General features: G+C 39.3%; 3 protein-coding genes across 3 annotated transcripts in view; all 3 read left to right on the forward strand.

Moving 5' to 3' along the window:
* The window catches only part of LOC118411180 (chitin synthase chs-2-like), a 3,674-nt gene extending 1,249 nt beyond the window's left edge, over nt 1–2,425 (forward strand). The window contains exons 3-6 of the mRNA XM_035813257.1: nt 15–155; nt 814–1,016; nt 1,722–1,889; nt 2,147–2,425. Of these exons, the coding sequence (XP_035669150.1) occupies nt 15–155; nt 814–1,016; nt 1,722–1,889; nt 2,147–2,425 (791 nt within the window). The remainder of the gene's footprint in view (nt 1–14; nt 156–813; nt 1,017–1,721; nt 1,890–2,146) is intronic.
* A 418-nt stretch (nt 2,426–2,843) lies between these two features.
* On the forward strand, nt 2,844–7,626 carry LOC118411181. Its single transcript, XM_035813259.1, has 7 exons — nt 2,844–2,960; nt 3,357–3,462; nt 3,877–4,023; nt 4,440–4,598; nt 4,921–5,118; nt 7,110–7,194; nt 7,482–7,626. Exons 1-7 carry the CDS (start codon nt 2,862–2,864, stop codon nt 7,624–7,626), a joined length of 939 nt encoding a protein of 312 aa, XP_035669152.1. The 5' UTR covers nt 2,844–2,861.
* Nucleotides 7,627–8,456: 830 nt separating this feature from the next.
* LOC118411182 lies at nt 8,457–9,843 on the forward strand. The gene is made up of 4 exons (XM_035813260.1): nt 8,457–8,462; nt 8,758–8,862; nt 9,203–9,374; nt 9,719–9,843. Exons 1-4 carry the CDS (start codon nt 8,457–8,459, stop codon nt 9,841–9,843), a joined length of 408 nt encoding a protein of 135 aa, XP_035669153.1.
* The last annotated feature ends 9,671 nt before the right edge of the window (nt 9,844–19,514 follow it).

A 19,514-nucleotide genomic window follows, 5' to 3' on the forward strand; every position in this document is an offset into this window, starting at 1 on the left:
ACGTGGTACGGGAGGAAACTACACTGGAAACTTCCTGTGTTCCCTTCAACTGCCACTACACATACACCTAAAAGACAACCAGGAGGTGAAGAGCAAGAAACGATGGAGCCAAGTCATGTACATGGAGTCTGCCATAGACCGCATATCACATGAAGGTATGTGGAGTGAGACGATAAAGGACAGTCATTACCACATTAGCGTGCCAAAACATAAACAACATAACGTATCATAAAATAACATAACATAACGTAACGTAACATAACGTAACGTAACATAATGTAATGTAACACAACACAACACTACAATACACAACATAACACAACATAATATAACATAAATAGCATAACATAACACAACGTGACACAACATAACATAACGTAAAATAACATAACGTAACTTAACGTAACATTATTTGATCCCCATTTTGTATAAATTGGGTTAGTTGATCCTCTACTTAAATAACAGACGCACACAATCTAACATAACATAACATACAACAACATAAAGCAACATAACATAACATAACATAACATAACATAACATAACATAACATAACATAACATAGCATAACATAACACAACGCAACACAACACAACACAACATTACAAAAACGTAACGTAACACAACATAACATAGATAACATAACATAATACAACATAACACAACATAGATAACATAACATAACATAACATAACATAACATAACATAACATAACATAACATAACATAACATAACATAACATATCACAACACAGCATAGCCGGGGTGGCAGAGATGCTTGATCTTCGTTGAGTCAAACTAATGTGTTCCCCAGACGATTCAAGTGTGAAGTACATCCTAGCGACCGATGGAGATGTGGACTTTGACGCCGATTCTATAGTGGCCATGCTTCTGCAGATGCTAAGCGATAGAGAAGAGGATGTTGGCGCAGTCTGTGCACGGACACATCCCGTCGGATCCGGACCGTTAGTGTGGTACCAGATGTTTGACTATGCAATCGGGCATTGGCTTCAGAAGGTAAGCCTTAGCATGCTTCAAAACCATTTCCCATGATGGGCAAACTATCTAAATAATCCAGTAGCAGTTAGCTGTTACTCAAGCAACTGGATATGATTCTGTAAGTATCCAATCAATCGCCAGTGACACTGGATGAAACTTTTTTTATACCCTAACTATGAATTCAAAAGAGCTGAAAATATTTCCACTTGATACTAGTATCTTCAGTGTTACTGAAATTAGATGGTTTATGCTGACCGTTTGCAAAATCATATCCAAAATCATATCCACTTGCTTGAGTAAGCGCTATCTGGCTTATCCTATTACCTGGATGTCTAACCTTCATCGACGCATTTAAATGTTCATGCATGGCAAAACACAGTGGACTACTACTACTAAGTTCTAGTAGGGAAGTATATCTTATGCATGCTCAAGTTGACATGCTTGATAACTGAACGCAACTTAGAATGCTGCGGTCTATCAAAGTTGGTAGCATATTGTTCATTTCAAAAATCTTACCCTATAAAAGCTCAGGTAGTTCCACAGCCTCTTTATGGCCGTAGGGGCATTGCGATGTTATTCACTATGTAAAGTGGACCCATAATTACACCTGGATGACGTGAGAGAAGTCGTGTAAAGTGCCGTTCCCAAAAGCGTAACATTGATAGCATGATAGGGGACTTAAAGTAGAACCTTACTTTGTATCTTGTTGTTTACCAATCCCAGGTCGCTAACCACGTGCTGGGTTCTGTACTGTGTTCCCCCGGGTGCTTCAGTGTCTACCGTGTGGAGGCCATCGCTGACGTGCTGGAGGAGTACCGATCTGACGTGGAGGAGGCCTCGGACTTTCTCACTAAGGACATGGGGGAGGATAGATGGTTCACAACACTACTGGTTAGTCACGAACTGGTATCATGTATGATAATATGAAATTCACACACACACACACACACTCACACACACACACACACACACACACACACACACACACACAAGCATACACTAGACCCCCCCCCCCCCCCCCACATAGACACACGTGTCCTGAAGGTGACGAAAATTAAAGGCATTCGGGGATCTCTGGATCTCTTTATGCATATGTATATATTTGTATATCTTATCAGCGATCAATACTTAGCAAGTGTATTTCCCAGGTTAAGGCTGGTTGGAAGATAAACTACTGCGCCGGAGCCGTTGACTCCACCCATTGTCCTGAAGAGTTTGGTGAGTTCTGGAAGCAGCGGAGGCGCTGGATCCCGTCAACTCTGGCCAACCAGATCCTCCTGCTCAAGAACTGGAAGGACGTCAAAAAGAACAATAAATACATCTCCATGGGTTTCCTCCTCTACCAGGTTATCCTGCTCTTGTCGACTGTCATCAGCCCCTCTACCTGCATCCTCACCATCACCGGTAGTACATTCTTATGTGGCTGATTGGAATTCGGAATAAACGTAGAAAAACTTATCTAATACACATTTGTGTCAGGTGCACCTTGAAAAGCTACTACTAAAGTAATTTGGTGTATTTGAATCTCCTTACCAATTTGGAAGTACATGAAGGCACGGTTCATTATGATAAGCATATTATTAAGCATGTTATCATTAGCTTTACATATCGTTATTTTAAATCCATGCTGTACACAGGCTGTAAGATGACCATGAGTTTTCATTTGGTTTCACCAAAAAGTAGTTACTCAAGCAACTGGATATGGTTTTGGAAATATCAAAACCATATCCAGTTGCTTCAGTAACTAATTCTTAGTGAAACCAAATGAAAACTTTAGTTAACTGATTATTACCTGGATGTATAACCTACATCTACGTTTCATATGGTTTCGTTTCTATTTTGGTAGGTGGACTTTACTATGGCATGGGCTTTCCTGTCTGGCTGTCGTCCGTGTTCTTCATTCTTGTCACCCTCGTCTTTACAGGAATCTGCATTTATTACTCACAGGAAACTCAGCTCAGGGTACAGGGAACTTTCCGGTTTCAAAACAATACAGCATGCAATGCTCATTACTCAACTTAGTAATGACCTGAGGAATTCTCAAATATGTGTAAAAGTTTTGAACCATGTCGACATGCTTTAAAGCTTAACTTCAATGGCTTGTTGTTTTGTTTATGTTTCCACCCCAGCTGAATTAAGGTTGTTAACCTGCAAAGTGTTGTAATAATACAGTTCAAAGTTGAAAGTATATAGCTTGATCTGCTGAGTAAGAGCTAAAAATACCCTATGTGTTTAGACTCATCGACATTCTTTCTTTTGATACTCTGATGAATACTTGAAATTACCGAAACTATCAGCCGTACGGTAGTACCAGAGATTGTGCTGCTAGAAATAAAAATATTTTGTTATTTTTTTCAGGTTGCCCGTGGACTGTGTTACATATTCCTGTTGGCTATGGCTGTTGCAGTTGTGGGAACGGCGAGTCAAATGGTGTTGGCCAGCACCTCGAGTGAGCCGCCCGTAGGTACGGTCCCCTTCCCTGCTGAATGCATTTACCATGGATAAGCTTTTTTTTGCTCCAAATGCATGCTGCATAAATAAAAATTCAGGGAACAATTATAAATTATTGAGCCCTTTATTAATGTCTACCAATTTTCTTTCCGAGCCTTAAGTTTAGCTGCCACTAACAACTATCTTAAGGTTGGTTTGAAACATGTTTTAATGCCGTAAAGCTTCTAAAGTTGACGGATAGCAAAAAGACAAATCCTTTGTTCTATCCGTAAGAAAAGTTTGCGTGCGTTTGTGGGTTTGGGTGCAGTTGCCTCGGAAACAAATCACCTCCAGTTAATCAGGTATTTGGCAAGTCTATGACTGACTTGTAGTTCAGTTTTTTGGTGTTTTCAATTGAATATTAATGATTCTTTTTATTACTTTTCAGGTAACGTCGATGGAATATACGAGGGATGCTTTCCTGAGTTTACCAACTCAAATGATCTTCTGCTGCCTCATGCACGAAGTGTAATCAAGGATCTGACCAATGTCAAGTGCAGGGACCATTGTCACCATGAAGGCTTCGACTATTCAGGTACATGCACATGTTATGTAACTATGTATATGTGTTTGTTTGTGCTTGTGTGTGTGTGTGTGTGTGTGTGTGTGTGTGTGTGTGTGTGTGTGTGTGTGTGTGTGTGTGTGTGTGTGTCTGTGTGTATGTTTTGTGTGTGTGCGTGTGGTTTTATGTCTGTGGACGTCTGTGGACATTATGATTAAGGAGGCTGTGGATGGATCCTTATGATATATGCTTTGTAAGCGGATAGGGGTCGGGAAAACGAAGGTAGGTACTGCAGCAGACATTCTAAGTTAAGTAAAATTAGACAGCAACAATACAACAATGACAGCTGTGTAAGCATCAGTAATTAAAGTAATTAAGTAAATGTGTAAATGTTTATCCTAGCAAGTGATAACTCTATGAGTCCATCCCCAGCTTTATTTTATTCTCAGGTACGGGATTTCCAGCTGTGTGCTTCTGTGGAACTGCCGAAGATGTGGAGAACGTGACCAAGCTGCACGAGAACATGTGTGACTTCCCTTGTCCAGGCGACAGTGATGATTTCTGTGGGGGCGAGCAAGACCAAATATCGGTTTACTACATACATGAATGTGAGTGAATTATCACTGATCACATATGTAAAAAGGTTGACCAACAGGTTGTCGACAATAGCTACCCTCGTATCAAAAATCCACGCATGCACAGTGACTTCATACCAAAAACGATACTCTTATTTTTCTTTCGCATGTAATGAATGGAATTCGGAAGCATAGTGTTGAGTGTTCCGTTTGATGTTGTGTTTTTGCAATTAAGAGCAGGTCACGGGTAGAATGTAATACGTTTTCATGACCACTTGTGTCATCGAAAATATTTGCCAATCTCCGATCTTTGCTACTTCGAGTTCGACAAAACCTCTTAATCAACATTTTTCAGTACTTGGGGTCAAGCTGCCCGTAGACGTGACTACCCTGTACATCGCCATAGTCGCTGGGATACACATCATAACAGCAATCCTTCATCCAGGGGAAATCGCTTGTGTTATCAACGGCGCGGTGTACTTGCTCACATTGCCGTGTGTCTACATCCTCATGAACGTCTTCAGCATCTGCAACCTCACGGACCAGTCGTGGGGTAATCTATTGGCATTGTCTTTTTAGCTGTAGCTCTCCATCTCCCTAGCTCCGTCCCTGCCTGCCTGAAATCCATGTTTATTTGATGAATAAAGATTGAAAGATAAATATCGATTCTCCCTAGCTCCTTAAGAGCTCCCTCCGTCTCTAGTTTCCTCCCGCTTTCTACTAATCCGTAAAATCACTGACCTTTAACCCTACCTAGACCGGCTGGGGTGGGGGTGCCTAAAGTGCCCCGGCAACTTTGACGTCATATAACTGCCGAACGAAGTGTGCTAGGAATACGAAAGTTGGTCACCTTTCCAAAAATATTGCTGGCAACAATTTTGCTAAAAGAATTGTGTCTGTGATTGTTAGTCTTGCCATGGCAACGGGTTTCTTACAGGCATATTTGACCAAATTTACTAATTTCAGTGTGAATTATGAGATTTCGTGGTTTTGTTGCTAGACCACACTTGTTTATCTATATCATTATCATCCTGTTTAATTTAAAGTTACATTTATAATAAAATATTCATAATTTATGCTAATTTGATGAAGTCATGGGCCAAAATCCAAGATGGAGGACAATGTCATTATCAATGTTATTTTTACTCAAATTCGGTCAAAACATTTTTTTTACAAAACACAATCACTTGAACCTTTCAGTCGACTTCTATTGGGTTCTGTAGTTATATGTAGGAAAAAAAACGTATTTTAGAAAATTCAAGCTTGTCGATTCAAGATGGCGGAGTGGGGTAAGGAGCGCTCCCGGAGCCAGGCCTACCGTGCCCATATGGGCACGAGAGGCTGGGCACGAGGGACTGGGCATGAGGGGCCGACTGTACCATTATACGTGTCGGGGGCCTTTCCTAAGGCTTTATTGAGAATCACAGAATGGGCGCTGTAGTGATAGAAAACATTAAAAAAAAAACTCTGATACCTAAGGGATGTCTTTTGAGTAATTAAACTCATTTGTTAACAACTAATGATTGAGAATCACAGAAGGGGTGCTCCAGCGATAAAAAACATAAAACATTGATTGAAAATTTGTTTTTCCCAGTTAGGAAAGGCCCCCGACACGTATAATGGTACAGTCGGCCCCTCATGCCCAGTCCCTCGTGCCCAGCCTCTCGTGCCCATATGGGCACGGTAGGCCTGGCTCCGGCTGCGCTCCTTACCCAGATGAGATGGCGGACAAAATATGTGCGGCAGAGCAGTGACCACCAATAGAAATCTGCATAGGCGACAGTGTAAAATTAGCAAGTTCAGGGTGTCATAATCTCATCCGTGAACATTTCAGGTCATAAGAACTCACCCCACACAGCAGCCCGCTATCTCAAGTGTCCAAAAGTTCGATTTTTAAAAATTACGACCAGCGGAAGTTGCCGTGGCCTTCAAATATACCGCCATCTCGGATTTTCATGACGTCATTTTAGGGACTGACCACAAATTAGGGGTCAGCAAAGGCCTAAAAAAATGGACCAAAACCTTGTTTTTTTTGCCTTAAATGAACGTCTCGACCCAAACTGTCTCACCAGTATTAAATGTTTCTTACATCTTCCTGTTACAAGTCGAAAATAGGCTAAAATAATGGACTCATTTTGGGCCTTCTGCGGCTGCGTCAATTAGGGTCATTGCCCGGCAGTGTCGTCGTTATTGGCAAATTAGGCTTGGCAGACTTAGATACTAATACGGTAACCTTTATAGTCATCGTTTTGTTTTGTGTAATAGCTTTAAGTATAGTCTGTGATAATTCCATATTCAGACGGGTTGGGCCCAAAATATGACATTGTGACGTCATAATACGCCATGACGATACCAAAATTACAGAAAATATAAAACACCAGTAAATCATCCTCACCAAATTTGGTGATCGTTACCCAAGCCGTTTTGACATTGCGAAGTGGGGGATCAAAAGAGCAACCCCTCCCCCCAGGATCCCCCCCCCCCCCCCCAAGAAAAAGCTCGGTCTGTTTAGGGTCAAGTCATTTCGTTATTTATTTCAATTAGGAACAAGGGAGCCGAGATCACAGCAAGAAGAGAGCAAAAGAAACGTCTTCGTTAACATCATGACCAAGATGCGCCAATGTTGGACGTACGTATATCCCCTTTTGTCTAACTCCACAAAGAATTCGCTAACAAACATTCCACCTATTCCACACGGGCGCTTGTGCATTCCCACGGTAGCATTGGTATGTCTTGCTGTTGGTAACTTTCCAAAGATGTTTATGATTTCTATAGCACTTGTATGTGTGAATGAATGTGTTTATGTATGTATATATTTATAATATGTATGTATGTTTGTTTGTTTTTTGCATGAAATTCATTATATATGTGGACTTAGCCTTACTCGACAAGTCTTTCTCCCCCATTTCACCTCAGGTTCTGCAGGCAATTCTATCAGGAACCAGAAGAAAACGAAGAGGCTGAGAGGGAACCTATGAAGGATGAGGTTGACAATGGCAAGTCCCAAGCAGATGATGTCGGGCCTTCCGGATCCGGGGAGAAAACTGAGAAGGGTATGTAGGGTAAAAATTGTTTTACTGTCGTGCGCGTTTTTCTTCTTCGTCAGTCATGAGTGTCCAATTGGCGCAACAACGCAATACATATATATGTTTGTATGCATGTTAATATGGCTCTAAAATGGCTATATTGCGTCTTTAACGCAAAAATTCACAAGGGGATTTTTTTCAAAAACAATTGCTCATATTTCATTGTATGTCAGAAGGTGTCGCAAAACATGTTCATTATGATCGCAGTAATTCAATGAATAAATGAATCCAGTTGCGTGGATCGTGTTAATGTCCCTGTTTTTCTTTCTTTTTGGCGACGCCTCAGAGCGAATCTAATGGTATAGTATTGTGTGCTTGTAGCTTGTACACTACAGGTGCTTCAGATAAAATTGACTGTAGACATTCGTTGATATAGGTCACGATGGTCCTGAAACTTCAGTGTTGAGGTTCAAACCAACGCGGCAATGGCTGCAAAGCATATTCGGAGCAATGTCAAATAAGGTATGACAACTACTATCGTTTCAAAGTTTTGAAATATTATTCGGATGCTGAATTTATATTTTGTATAACATGTTGATATAGGAGCCGGCGTTTGTGATGACAGGCTATGAACTTCCTTTAGGGCAATAGTGACTGGCTCCACTTCGTTCTGCAGCCAGGGAAGGTGACAGGAAGTTACAAGGATGCCATAAACAACCCTAGTTAAATGATTCATGAATGGTTTTTCTCTGATTTGGATGTTTATGCTTCTCTTGTCTTTGATCTCTGAAGGTAGAGAAATACGAACCGATGTTTACTCGTGAAGGCTACACCGATACAAGCTTCATCGCTGGGATGACTGATAATGTCAGTACATTAATACCCATAAATGCTTCATTAGTACATGATGTAATTATCTTTTTAGAGTTCTACATAAAAGAGTATATCCAGCCAGGTAAGCTTATGATATTTGACAATAAATAATGCATGAATTACATTCGAAAACGGTACCTAGCACATTCGTCATCTTTCGAGGAATATGTAAGTACAATTAAGGGAATCATGCATGATTTTCACTAGTTTTAAATTGTTCATTTTTTCAAAGTAATTTTGTGTAGCATATATCGGTTTATACAATAATAATGTGATGCCGATATCATATGTAGGACCTTAAAGACATTGGAGTGACCGACCCTCACGATAGGGACGATTTTCGGCGTCACATTAAGAAGCTACATCAGGATGAGCCAGACATCGACATTACAGTACCGGTAAGTGTTTATACGATTGTATTCAATTTGCACCGGTGTTCGAAGGGGGTGTAGCCGGCCTGGATCTAGCTGAAGCCACAAATTTGTCCCCATGGACTACCGGATAGACCGCGCGGGTACCTCTAGGTGTTTTCTCGATTAAGACAAGGCGTCTATTTTCATTGAATCCAGGGCCGATTTTAACAGCAAGTTTAAAAAAATAAATACAGGGCTCCGCCCGTGTCCAGGGTTTCCAAAGCGTTTCATCCGTTAATGTGCATTGTAATCTATATATTGCTGGTAATTTCATTGAAGGGTATGCAAAGTATACCAGTTTACGTGCCACCTTCCGTTTTTATAGGATAATGTGGAAATCTGGTTGGAAGTGATCGGGTTGGCTACCGAGGAGTACAAGGAAAAATTCAAACAGGCTTTTCCAGAAAATACATACCCGAAGGCACAAGACGTCTTTAAAGATCTGAAGACGATGACAGAATCTCATATAACGAGAAAGCTGGGTGTCAAGGCGAAAGGTAGGTATAGGGGTTTCAGGTAAAATTGAATAGTTATTACATATCCTAGTTAATTAATAATATTAATGAGTTGTTTCTCCTGAAGTCACATTAATATACAGTAATTGTAAGCGTTTCCTGAAGCCATCGCATGTCACTTTGATTTTGAAGCACATAGCTGAAATTCTTAGAGGCCACTACCAGTATGACGTGACTGACCTGAAATACTTCTTGCACATTTGATCCAAGCTTTATTAACTGTTTTCCAGATATTTTTTGTTCTTGATTATATTTGCCTTACATGTGCAGTACGGCAACGGCATTGTATAGTGACATGTTGCCTACAATACTACTTGTAAACACAGGTCATCTGCGAAGGCTGAAACTGGCAATCACCAGGATTCGGCAGCCGACGCTGCGTGAGTATTCTCTTTTAAAAATAGTGAACGACAGTCATTTTGCAAGCATGGCGTTCGGTTTGAGGTACTAGTATGCTGCCTTGATGAACCATTGTTTAAATGTGGATGGAGGATGTTCATAGGAGATTGCAGTTTTATTTGGTATAACCAGAAGAATGGTAGCCTAGTCTCAGTGGGAAGCGAATCAAAAATGCACATTTTCAGGATGTCAGGAATAGGAAGCCGGACAAAACGAAGACATCTATTCTTTTCACCTTTTCTCATTTCATTGATACTCTTCAGGTGAGGAAAGGATTCTTCGGACAAAACGAGACATCGAGAAGACTTTTCGTGAGACAGACGTCGACGGCACGCCGCACACAAAGAAACCGTACCTGGACCCGACAACAGAACATTTCCGTCTCGACCAGAACAAAGAGGACGAGTTCAAACAGAATCTCCTTCAGCTGCGCAACTCCTACCTCCTGATGTTCCTGGTAGCCAACTCCCTCTGGCTGGTGCTGATGTTCACCTTGGTACAACACGCCGAACTACAGGTAAACAAGAACAAGAACCGAATAAATATACTCTTTTTTTCTTATGTCAATATTTCCATTAGGTTGGTACCTCACTGAATAAAGAGACTGTTCTTACTATAACCATTGCTGTGTTTCCAACGACAATTCTGTGATCGTCTGTCATCTTCCTCATGGCATTTCTGACTTGATCACATTGTACTTCAGTGATAGGCGTCGCAGCTATCACTGCTTACAGATACGAACATCAGACTTAATGTGCAGCGTGAACCAATCAGAGTTGTCCTGAGGAAGATGATAGACGGTCACCGAAATGTCGACAGAAATGATTTAAATGCAGTGATCGAGCAAAAATTGTCTCTTTTTTTTTTGGTTCATTTTTTTTGTTTATTTTTGTTCATCAAAACTGTCTCTTTATTCAGTGACGTACCGACCAGATGGAACTATTTACGTAATAACAATTTTACTGTCAATGACGGGTAATAACTGTTTTACTCATTTCAACTAGGTAAATATTCTATTTATTGTCATATTATCCGAACACCCTGCCGCTGCAATCAGTGTCAAAACATGGACCGAATGGCTTTGCTTGCTTGCAATTGCTTAACTTTTATTGACAATTGAGTTGAGTGTTGAAAAGCTTATACAGTGCTTTATTTGAGATCAAGCTCTTTGGCTATCGATGCTCTGTGATTATTTATGGTTGTCTTCGGTGGCAGGTATCTAGCTTGTCTGTGGGACTGCCCAGCTGTTGCAGTTGCAGAGCATAATTGATACACAGGTGGCAAAGGACAATTGCAGCTTTTCTTGACAATGATATTTTTGATCGGTAGATCCAGATTTTCCAGAGGGATCTGAATACAATGTTACCAATGATACATATTTCTCCATTCCTCATGGCTTCATAACATATAATACAATAATAGCACTTGTATCTGTAATGTTTTTTGCAGGTGCTCAACACAAATCCTTTGGGCTTGGTGTTTCTGGTGACTTTCATCCTGGTCTTGGGGATACAGTTTGTAGCCCTGGTCTTCCACCGACTGGCAACCTTTATCCAGTGGGTCTCACGTATCCCAATGGTCGGGCAACGTTGTAAACTTCCCTGCCGTGGCAACAACAGTGGTTAAGAGCATATTCCATAGCCCGGGGAAGCAACAGGCCAGGCTTACACGTCGTGCTTAACTTTGTAGGTTCTTTGAATTCTTTGATGCAATTTATACCAAGGTCAGGGCAATGGTGAATTAGTTTTAACTCTTTCGTAAAGCCTTCTCCACAGGGTATGCTTACGAGTTGTGATGAGCAGGAATAAATGATTTAATCTTAGCTGAGAAATATAGTTGAGTTCATAGCCTGTTCAGCTTATGTGTATCATATCATACGTGACTTCCACAGCTAATTTGTGAGAGATTGTAAAGCCACGAATTGCCATGACCATACCGTGGTCTTCTAGTTTCTCATAAAACTCATCTCAGGACTAGTCGACTTGACAGAAATTCTACCTCCCCAACACGTTGAAATAAACGAGATTATTCCATAAGGTGTGATGTCAACAGAAACCTTGAATGCATTGTGATGACTATTGTTACTCCATGTCTTTGCACGAGTTTCTGAGTACCTTGTAATGTCCTTTTTTTACCTCACTCTGTAGTTGACGATTCTCTTCTTGCAAAGACTGAACCCTTTGTTCTAATATCGAAGCCTCTGTTTAGCTTTCTTCATTTGCAAGACAAGCAAAACTATAATTCAATGGACATGTCATCAGTATAAAATTAACTGAACACAGACAACTATATACAAAGTGTTGTGAAAGTGTTGTGAATAAATTTTCACAATTATGATAGACAGGAATGTTATTTCAATTTAGTTTTTTCCATATTGTTTGAATAGAGTGACGATATGATGTACCTTGGAATGTGATTCATGCTGAAGAAAACTATAACATGCATTATGATTTTCTGTAATTGTAACCTACTACAATATTTACTTTCGGTTTTCATTAAGAGTATATATTTCTTGAGCCACTGTGCTGTGTTCTGAACTGATTATTCTGACGTAACTACGTTGCGACAAAGTCTTCGAGTCTGTAGTATGATATTTTGATGGCGTAACGTTCAATAACAGGAGAATAACAGATGTATATTTTGCGCAAATGCGTATGTAAATATAAAAAGAAAAAGTTGTACTTTCTCTGAATCATCTTTTGAGCTTTGGGTTTTTGACTGTCTCAGCCTCTAGGCTGCACTGATATGCCTGCAAATGATTGATCATCTTGTAAGTTGCAAACTAAACTTGCATGCTTTCGAGTCATTCGAACCCATAACACTGAGGAAGTCACACGGCGAAACATGTTTGTCGTGTACTAGTTTGAATAAATTTCCTATACGGAGAACATGCGGCTCCAGCGTCTTTTCTGAAGATGTGGCGTAAGTGTGAACGGTTGGCTTGAGGTTGTCCTTCCCCATATACTAAACTTGCATTCTTTGTTTATTACACATTATTTCAATATAACATTTTATTATTGCTGTTGTTATGAAATACAAATATTTGAGTAGGTGTACAATATAAAGCAGTAACCTGCGGAATTCGCAGTATTTCCTTGGTAAAAAGTTCCATGATACTTGTCAGCCAAGGAAGCTCAGTATGTCAATGTTTTACGAAATCACAAATGTTCAAGTTCAATAAAGGAATCTGACAAACTCCCATCTTCTCAATGAACGATCTTTCTTGTCTTTACTGGAGCGGTGTCTTGTGGGTATTTCACGGATCCGTATAGTCTTAGGTCTCGGATACGCACCGTATTCGTCAGCCGCCTCTTGTTGCCTATGTCATCTTTACAATCTGCTAATCCGCGAAATTGCGATTATCGTATTTATTAGGGATCTGTAAAAGTCACCATTGGAGTGGATCATCAACCTTAAATGTCTTAAGATACATTTTTTAAAAACATATAACCCTAAAATCCCATAGAAACTGATTAAAAACGATCACATGAATGTTTTTGTAAGAAAATACGAATAGTGATGAAATCCGAGTGAAAAAAAAGCTGATTATACTTTTCATCATGACATTGTCGGCCATCTTGGATTCAACTGATTACGTCATCATATTAGCATAAATTATGAATATCTAATTATGAATGTCACATTAAGATATGTTAGTTATTAAAGATATATAGATACAAGCGTACTTAAGCAAGAAAATCTTAAAGTCCCATTGTTTAAACCAAAATTAGTTATTTTGTAAAATGTGCCTTTCAGAAACCCGTTGTTGTTGTAGTTGTAGTGGATACAATTGTGCATATGATGTAAGGAAGAAATATTTATATCTACCAATGTTTCGGTGATCAGCCTTTTTTGATGTTCCTGAGCTACTCAGATATAGTACTAGTATAATTGCTACGGATAAGTTTTCACTGCTTCGGTTCAAAGCAAAGAATCGAAGACTAACATTTAATATCATCTAAGACTAACATGATAATACTTTGGGTAAATTATCCAATACTGAAACAATGTACAAATCATAACTTGAAAGTTCATCTGTGTTGGTAGACGTCATTCTTGAACTAGTTTTACAGTTTAACTGGTTCAAGAATGTACAGATCAATAAAGTTAAAGATGGACACAAGCATGGGTTGCAGTCAGTCTGCATTGGGTCTGTACCACACGTAGTATCAAGTCATAATTCACTTAACATATTTTATTTACAATTGGTTTGCATCAAAGCTACAAAAAGGTCAAAAACATGAAATTTATTTCATTTATCGGTGTTCATGGTGTTAGGCTGTTCATAGTCTGCAACTAAACCGCCTCTGCAGTATCAATGGAACCTGCTAGAGGTCCTACACTAACGTCACTTTTTTCCAGCACAAGCCTTATTTAACACCAAAAAGTCGTAATCACAGATTGTCCAGAACAACATAGCTGATCTATTCAGCGGTTGCAAAATTTGATATATATAGTAATGACTTCTTTGATGGGACAAAACATAGTTACACCCCAACTTTCATGACAATCTATCTTTATGCTTTTCAGCCACAAACAAACATATGTACACACGATACTAACCAATTAGTGTTTGCAATAGGAAAATGCAATGGTTACACACGGTAAGTCTTTAAAGCAATATTTTTGTGTGAATAATGATTAGTTGCACAGCACTCATGATCTGTCATCTATTACAGGTTTCAGAAAGATGCACTAGACTGTACGTTAACACTATGATATTGCTATAGTGTTTAACAGCGTTAACTGTATGGTACAAAATAGCAAGTACTGTATATGGTTTTAGGAGGCCCAAACAAAGCGTACAATGAAAACACTACAGGCCTAGGGTTCTTACAAACTGCCCATACATTACACAATTGGTCACACAAATATTATAATAAAGCATTGAAGGTTCACTAAAATCTTGCCACAGCGTGTAAAAGTGTTAACATCATATGGTACAACATACCCAGGAATTGTATGACTTGTACTAGTCCGAGGACAGCGAGAAAGAGAAAACGAATGACGTTCTGACAATTTGTCCATATGTATTACACACTCACTCACTCACTCACTCATCCTCTTGCGTAGAGCCGAATGTATTACACAGCAGGTCACAAAATCAAGCATTGGAGGTTTTACTACAAGCTTGTCACAACGTGTAAGAGCATCAGCAGTCTACGGTACAGCATGAAGCCAGGAACCACAGACAGCAAGTGAGAGGAAAAACAGTTCTTACAATCTGCCTAATATATAGTACACAACAGGTCACAAGCCTCAAACAAGCATCGAAGGTTCACTACAATCTTGCCACAGCGTGTAAGAGTGTTAACAGCCTATGGTACAACATAGCCAGGAACTGTATGACTTGTACCAGTCCGAAGACAGCGAGCGAGAGGAATCCCATAGGGTTCTGTCCAAGCACCTGTAGGGCTTCACGACTGGACAGAACCATCATGATGGTGATCCACAACACGTTCATTACCTGTGGGAATGAATGGATGAATAAGTAGATGGACGAATGAATGAATGAATGACTAAATGAATTTAGCACTTAATGATACATAAGAGGGACCCAAGGAAGGGAGGTATCATATTTATAATTCTTTCATTACCAGCAATCAATAATTTAGTGCAATTTTGGCCTGCGTCACATTTCCTACTCGGGCCCGTTTAGGCTGTTTGCGGAAACGAAAAATTACATTTCATGCCAATGAATATGTACAAGGCAGGCTATAGAATCATTTTTGGTCAGTTTTGTGTTTTTGTTGTCTTTTATATTGTACATTTCGTTCCCCCAAACTGCCTGGCCGGTTCACTTCGTGGAAGTGTGACGTTAGGCTTTAGCCAGTCAGAGGTAGCCGGAAAAAATTAAATTGGTCAGAAAGCTGGCCCAAGGTTGCAAATATTATGTTGAAGATACCAATATCCTAATGCATTCCTGTTTTACTTTGCTAAACTTTAAGTTGGATTTCTTCGGCAGAAATATTTTAAAAAGATGAAGAAAAGAGAACCCTACCTACTGTATTTTTTGTTCAAAAGGTCAAAACCATAATGGTAAGCATTTTTTTCTTAAGCCTTACCAATAAAACCACGAGGGCAGAGTTGCGAAGGCCAATCAGCTTCTTTTTCAGATCCACGTCAGAGGTGAACATGCCGAGGTCAGGGTTCAGCTTCTCCTTCCGTAGATTTTCCCAGAACGCATTTTCCTGTTTTCTATTTTAAACAATGGAAACAAAAAATTTAAAAAAGATGCGGTGTGTATTTTTAATTGATTTACATATTGATAGAGATTTACTACAATAGTGGAAGTAGTGACATAACAGGAGGTGTCTATCACCTGTTCAAGATGTCAACCAGAGATCAGACTGTAAGGTTTGATCCACTCACACAGGGAAGGATCCCTATTTTTTTATTAGTGTGGTGTTTTTTTAACGTGCTTGATACATGTATGAGGTGTACTCATTTCAACGAAGTACACAAAATCTGTAACATAACAGCAGAATAGAACCCACCAGGACCTCTGGGTTTCAGTGTTTCAGTGTGAAGAACCTTCAACAAGTCTGATTTGAGGTCTTAATCCTACCCACTCGTACTAAATGCTGTCGGTGTTGAACACGAACGATAGACAAATTACACGATTTTGGAACTGTCCAATTTTGTATGGGGGTGGAGTAAGATGTGCTGTATTTGCTCCCGAGTAAATTTAGTCCTTTCGAGTTTAAATTTCGACCACCATACAAGAATGAACCATTCCTCAACGCCCCATGCAAATGGAATATTTCTATGTTATTCATCAGTTTTCAATCTGTAGTATGAAGGCTACCCTTTTAACAAAGTCATGGTCATCTTGCTTTCATAACCAAGACACAAAAACCAAAATTATACTTTTTTGTCTAAAAATGGCTCAAAACCCCAAATTTTATACTTTCTATAAGAGACGTATGCTATATATGCAAGTAGTCTCAAGCAATATATCAGTAATTCTTACCCATCCCTTTTCGCCTCCAGGTCTACAATGCTACTCCTGAGGAAAATCCTTTTCACTTGGTACTTTTCCTTTTCCACTGAAAGAAAAATAATACAATCTTTATTTTTTTTATCAACCAACCAACCTACCAACCAACCAGCCAATCAATCGACTATTTGACACAGACAGAACCCGGATAAATGCCCAAAATGTACCGGTGATGTACAATGAAAAAAACAAACTAAGATGGAATAACCAAGGATTAAAAAAACAAAGGTTTATCATTTCTCAAGTTATTATTGAATTTCAAAATGATGACATTAGGCTTTCTTGTTCTTCGTCTGTACATTTAGATTATTAAAGTCTTATCTTATCGACGTGTTTAGTGTTGTATGATTTACAGTTATAACGTAGCATGCTAAAGAAATTTATGCTGAACAAGCTTAAGCTACTTGACAGATTTTTAAAAACGCAGGAAGACAAACGTTTATATTTCAGGCTGAATGACTGTACAGTGATTAAAATTTGATTTCTTTACAGCCTTGATGTTATCCTTTGAATGTTATGTAAGACGTAAAAGGATGACTTGGAACATACCAAAATACATTAAACGTCAAAAGATTCGTTCTTTTTCTCTAAAATCCGATGAGTAATCTTTCGAACCTTTGCTACCTCATAAAAAGATGCTAAAATTTGAAATTCGTCGCGGTGAGAGCGCTCTGGGGTCGCTTGAGAGATTTCACTAGAGCAGCTTTTTCTGGCGTCGCGGCGCTCTCATCGCGCTCTGGACAATTTTCCATCGCGGGGAGAGCGCCGTCAAGTGGAAAGGGGGCCTCACCAACCAACCAATGAGCCAGCCAACCCAAGAATTAAACAAGCAAAAAAGATAACAAAGATCTTAATTTCCAGAATAAAGACTTGTAATAAACATGTGAACACAGTAATGTTGAGCCACGAAATCATTATCAAGAAAAACAGTACTTACATTCATCTGGCTCCTTCATGGCGTCAATAGCTGCACTCAGCCTTTTGATATGACCTGCAAACCAAACGAGTACGGTAGTAAAAATAGAATACACTGTCTGTTGAAAACGACAGTAAAATGTTATTTGTTCGATTATTCAGTATTAAATTTCTCACAGTCAATATTGAAGGTCAATACCTTGTTTTGTAATGTTCAGCTTCATCATTAGTTTATCAATATCCATCTTGAGGAGCAGGGCCAGGTCTGCTCTGGTACTGATGCCATAGCCTCTGAACTGTTCTTTATACTGACTTAGATTCAATTTCTCCAGCCATTCTGTAGCGTCTTTCTACATTAAGTAAAGACATAAAATGAATATTATTACTATATGTATAATATACTCGTATGAAGGTTAGATATCTGGATACAAAATATTCAAAGGCAATTTTATCTTAGCTGGCTGAAAATTAGAGATTGACATCCATTACTATTTTTCATAGAGGCAACAGGCAGAACAATTCAATGCAGGCGTATCTAGATAATGTAGCTGAAAAAAACGGTTCAACATGTCAATTTCCCTAAAAAAGGCCTAACCCACAAGGACGTGCAATGCCAGTGTTGTAGCAGTTCGTTCTGGTCGTAACGTTAAAGAGAATTGATAATCTTGATATATATATATCAAATGGGTCTTTACATACAATATCTACAATTATATCGGTGGCCGTCAAATTCGACTTCTTCGTATGATGGCACCTTATAACTGACACGAAACTGTGACAAAAATGAATGTTTCCTTGTACAGCGAACATATTTGACGACATTCACGAGATATGTATTGCCACACAAAGTAGTGCAACTAGTCGTCTTTCTAGGCATTAATTTCTGGTATGAATAGGTGAATAAATTGACAAATAAAGCCTCCTGGAAGAAAATTTGTATTTCAACGATTTGACTAACGTGATGTCGGGATCAGATTTAAAAAGGACAACGTGGTTATAAAATGTCTCTTACAGGTACAGCCGTTTCCAGCTCGAACTCGGTCAACGTATGGATCTGCCGTAGTAACTTTGCTCGATGGAACTCTTCATCGATGCCGACCTTTTTCAGGTCCTACAAGACAAAAAAAACAACAGAAATAGACATCTTCATGAACAAGAAACGCAACCTTGCATTATAATTCTATACTTAACTTTCTCGGAACGCAAAGGCAGACACGGATCAAGTTTTCAACGACCACTGTTGCTTTCTCGTAAACTCGCGAGAGGTACAAGCACGCGATCTTATTAACATGTGCAATAACGTTTATAACGTCTACCGTCTCTGTTTATAGTCTCGCGAGTTTACGTATTGAAGTGATTGGTAATTATCGATCCTGAAGAAGGCGACAAGGGTCGTTAAAAATGTGATCCGTGTATACAGTTGGTGGAAGAAAGTTTAGAAGTGTACTATATAATGATTACTACTTAGTAATACACAGATGCATGCAAACATCCTATTGCTGGACCATGACGCTTACGTGAGCATATATAGCATCTCATCACGATATGTTTTTAGAATACAAAGCAGAGATAGAACAGACACTTTTCAAGACAACATTTTAGATAAGTTTTTGAAAGCCCTGACAACGCAGCATACCATCTAGATATGAAGCTAAACGAAAAAACAGTAAGAAGTCAGAAGATTCATGAAATACCTCATCCGTCATGCCAGCAAGGAAGCTTGTATCTTCGTATCCGTTGTCCTTAAACTTGTCGGCATATTTGACAAAAACCTTTCAGAAAAATGCAAAGAATAGAGTTACAGGGAA

Source organism: Branchiostoma floridae, chromosome 3, assembly GCF_000003815.2.
Source record: "Branchiostoma floridae strain S238N-H82 chromosome 3, Bfl_VNyyK, whole genome shotgun sequence".
Classification (NCBI taxonomy): Eukaryota; Metazoa; Chordata; class Leptocardii; order Amphioxiformes; family Branchiostomatidae; genus Branchiostoma; species Branchiostoma floridae.

Bases quoted from the DNA above. Each gene is read 5' to 3' on its own strand.
- LOC118411181 (XM_035813259.1), top strand. From the start codon at position 2,862: ATGGGCTTTCCTGTCTGGCTGTCGTCCGTGTTCTTCATTCTTGTCACC. The intron at 4,024-4,439 runs GTACATGCACAT...TTTTATTCTCAG, and splicing joins TGAAGGCTTCGACTATTCAG to GTACGGGATTTCCAGCTGTG. The intron at 5,119-7,109 runs GTAATCTATTGG...TATTTCAATTAG, and splicing joins CCTCACGGACCAGTCGTGGG to GAACAAGGGAGCCGAGATCA.
- LOC118411182 (XM_035813260.1), top strand. The intron at 8,863-9,202 runs GTAAGTGTTTAT...CCGTTTTTATAG, and splicing joins ACATCGACATTACAGTACCG to GATAATGTGGAAATCTGGTT. The intron at 9,375-9,718 runs GTAGGTATAGGG...TTGTAAACACAG, and splicing joins GCTGGGTGTCAAGGCGAAAG to GTCATCTGCGAAGGCTGAAA.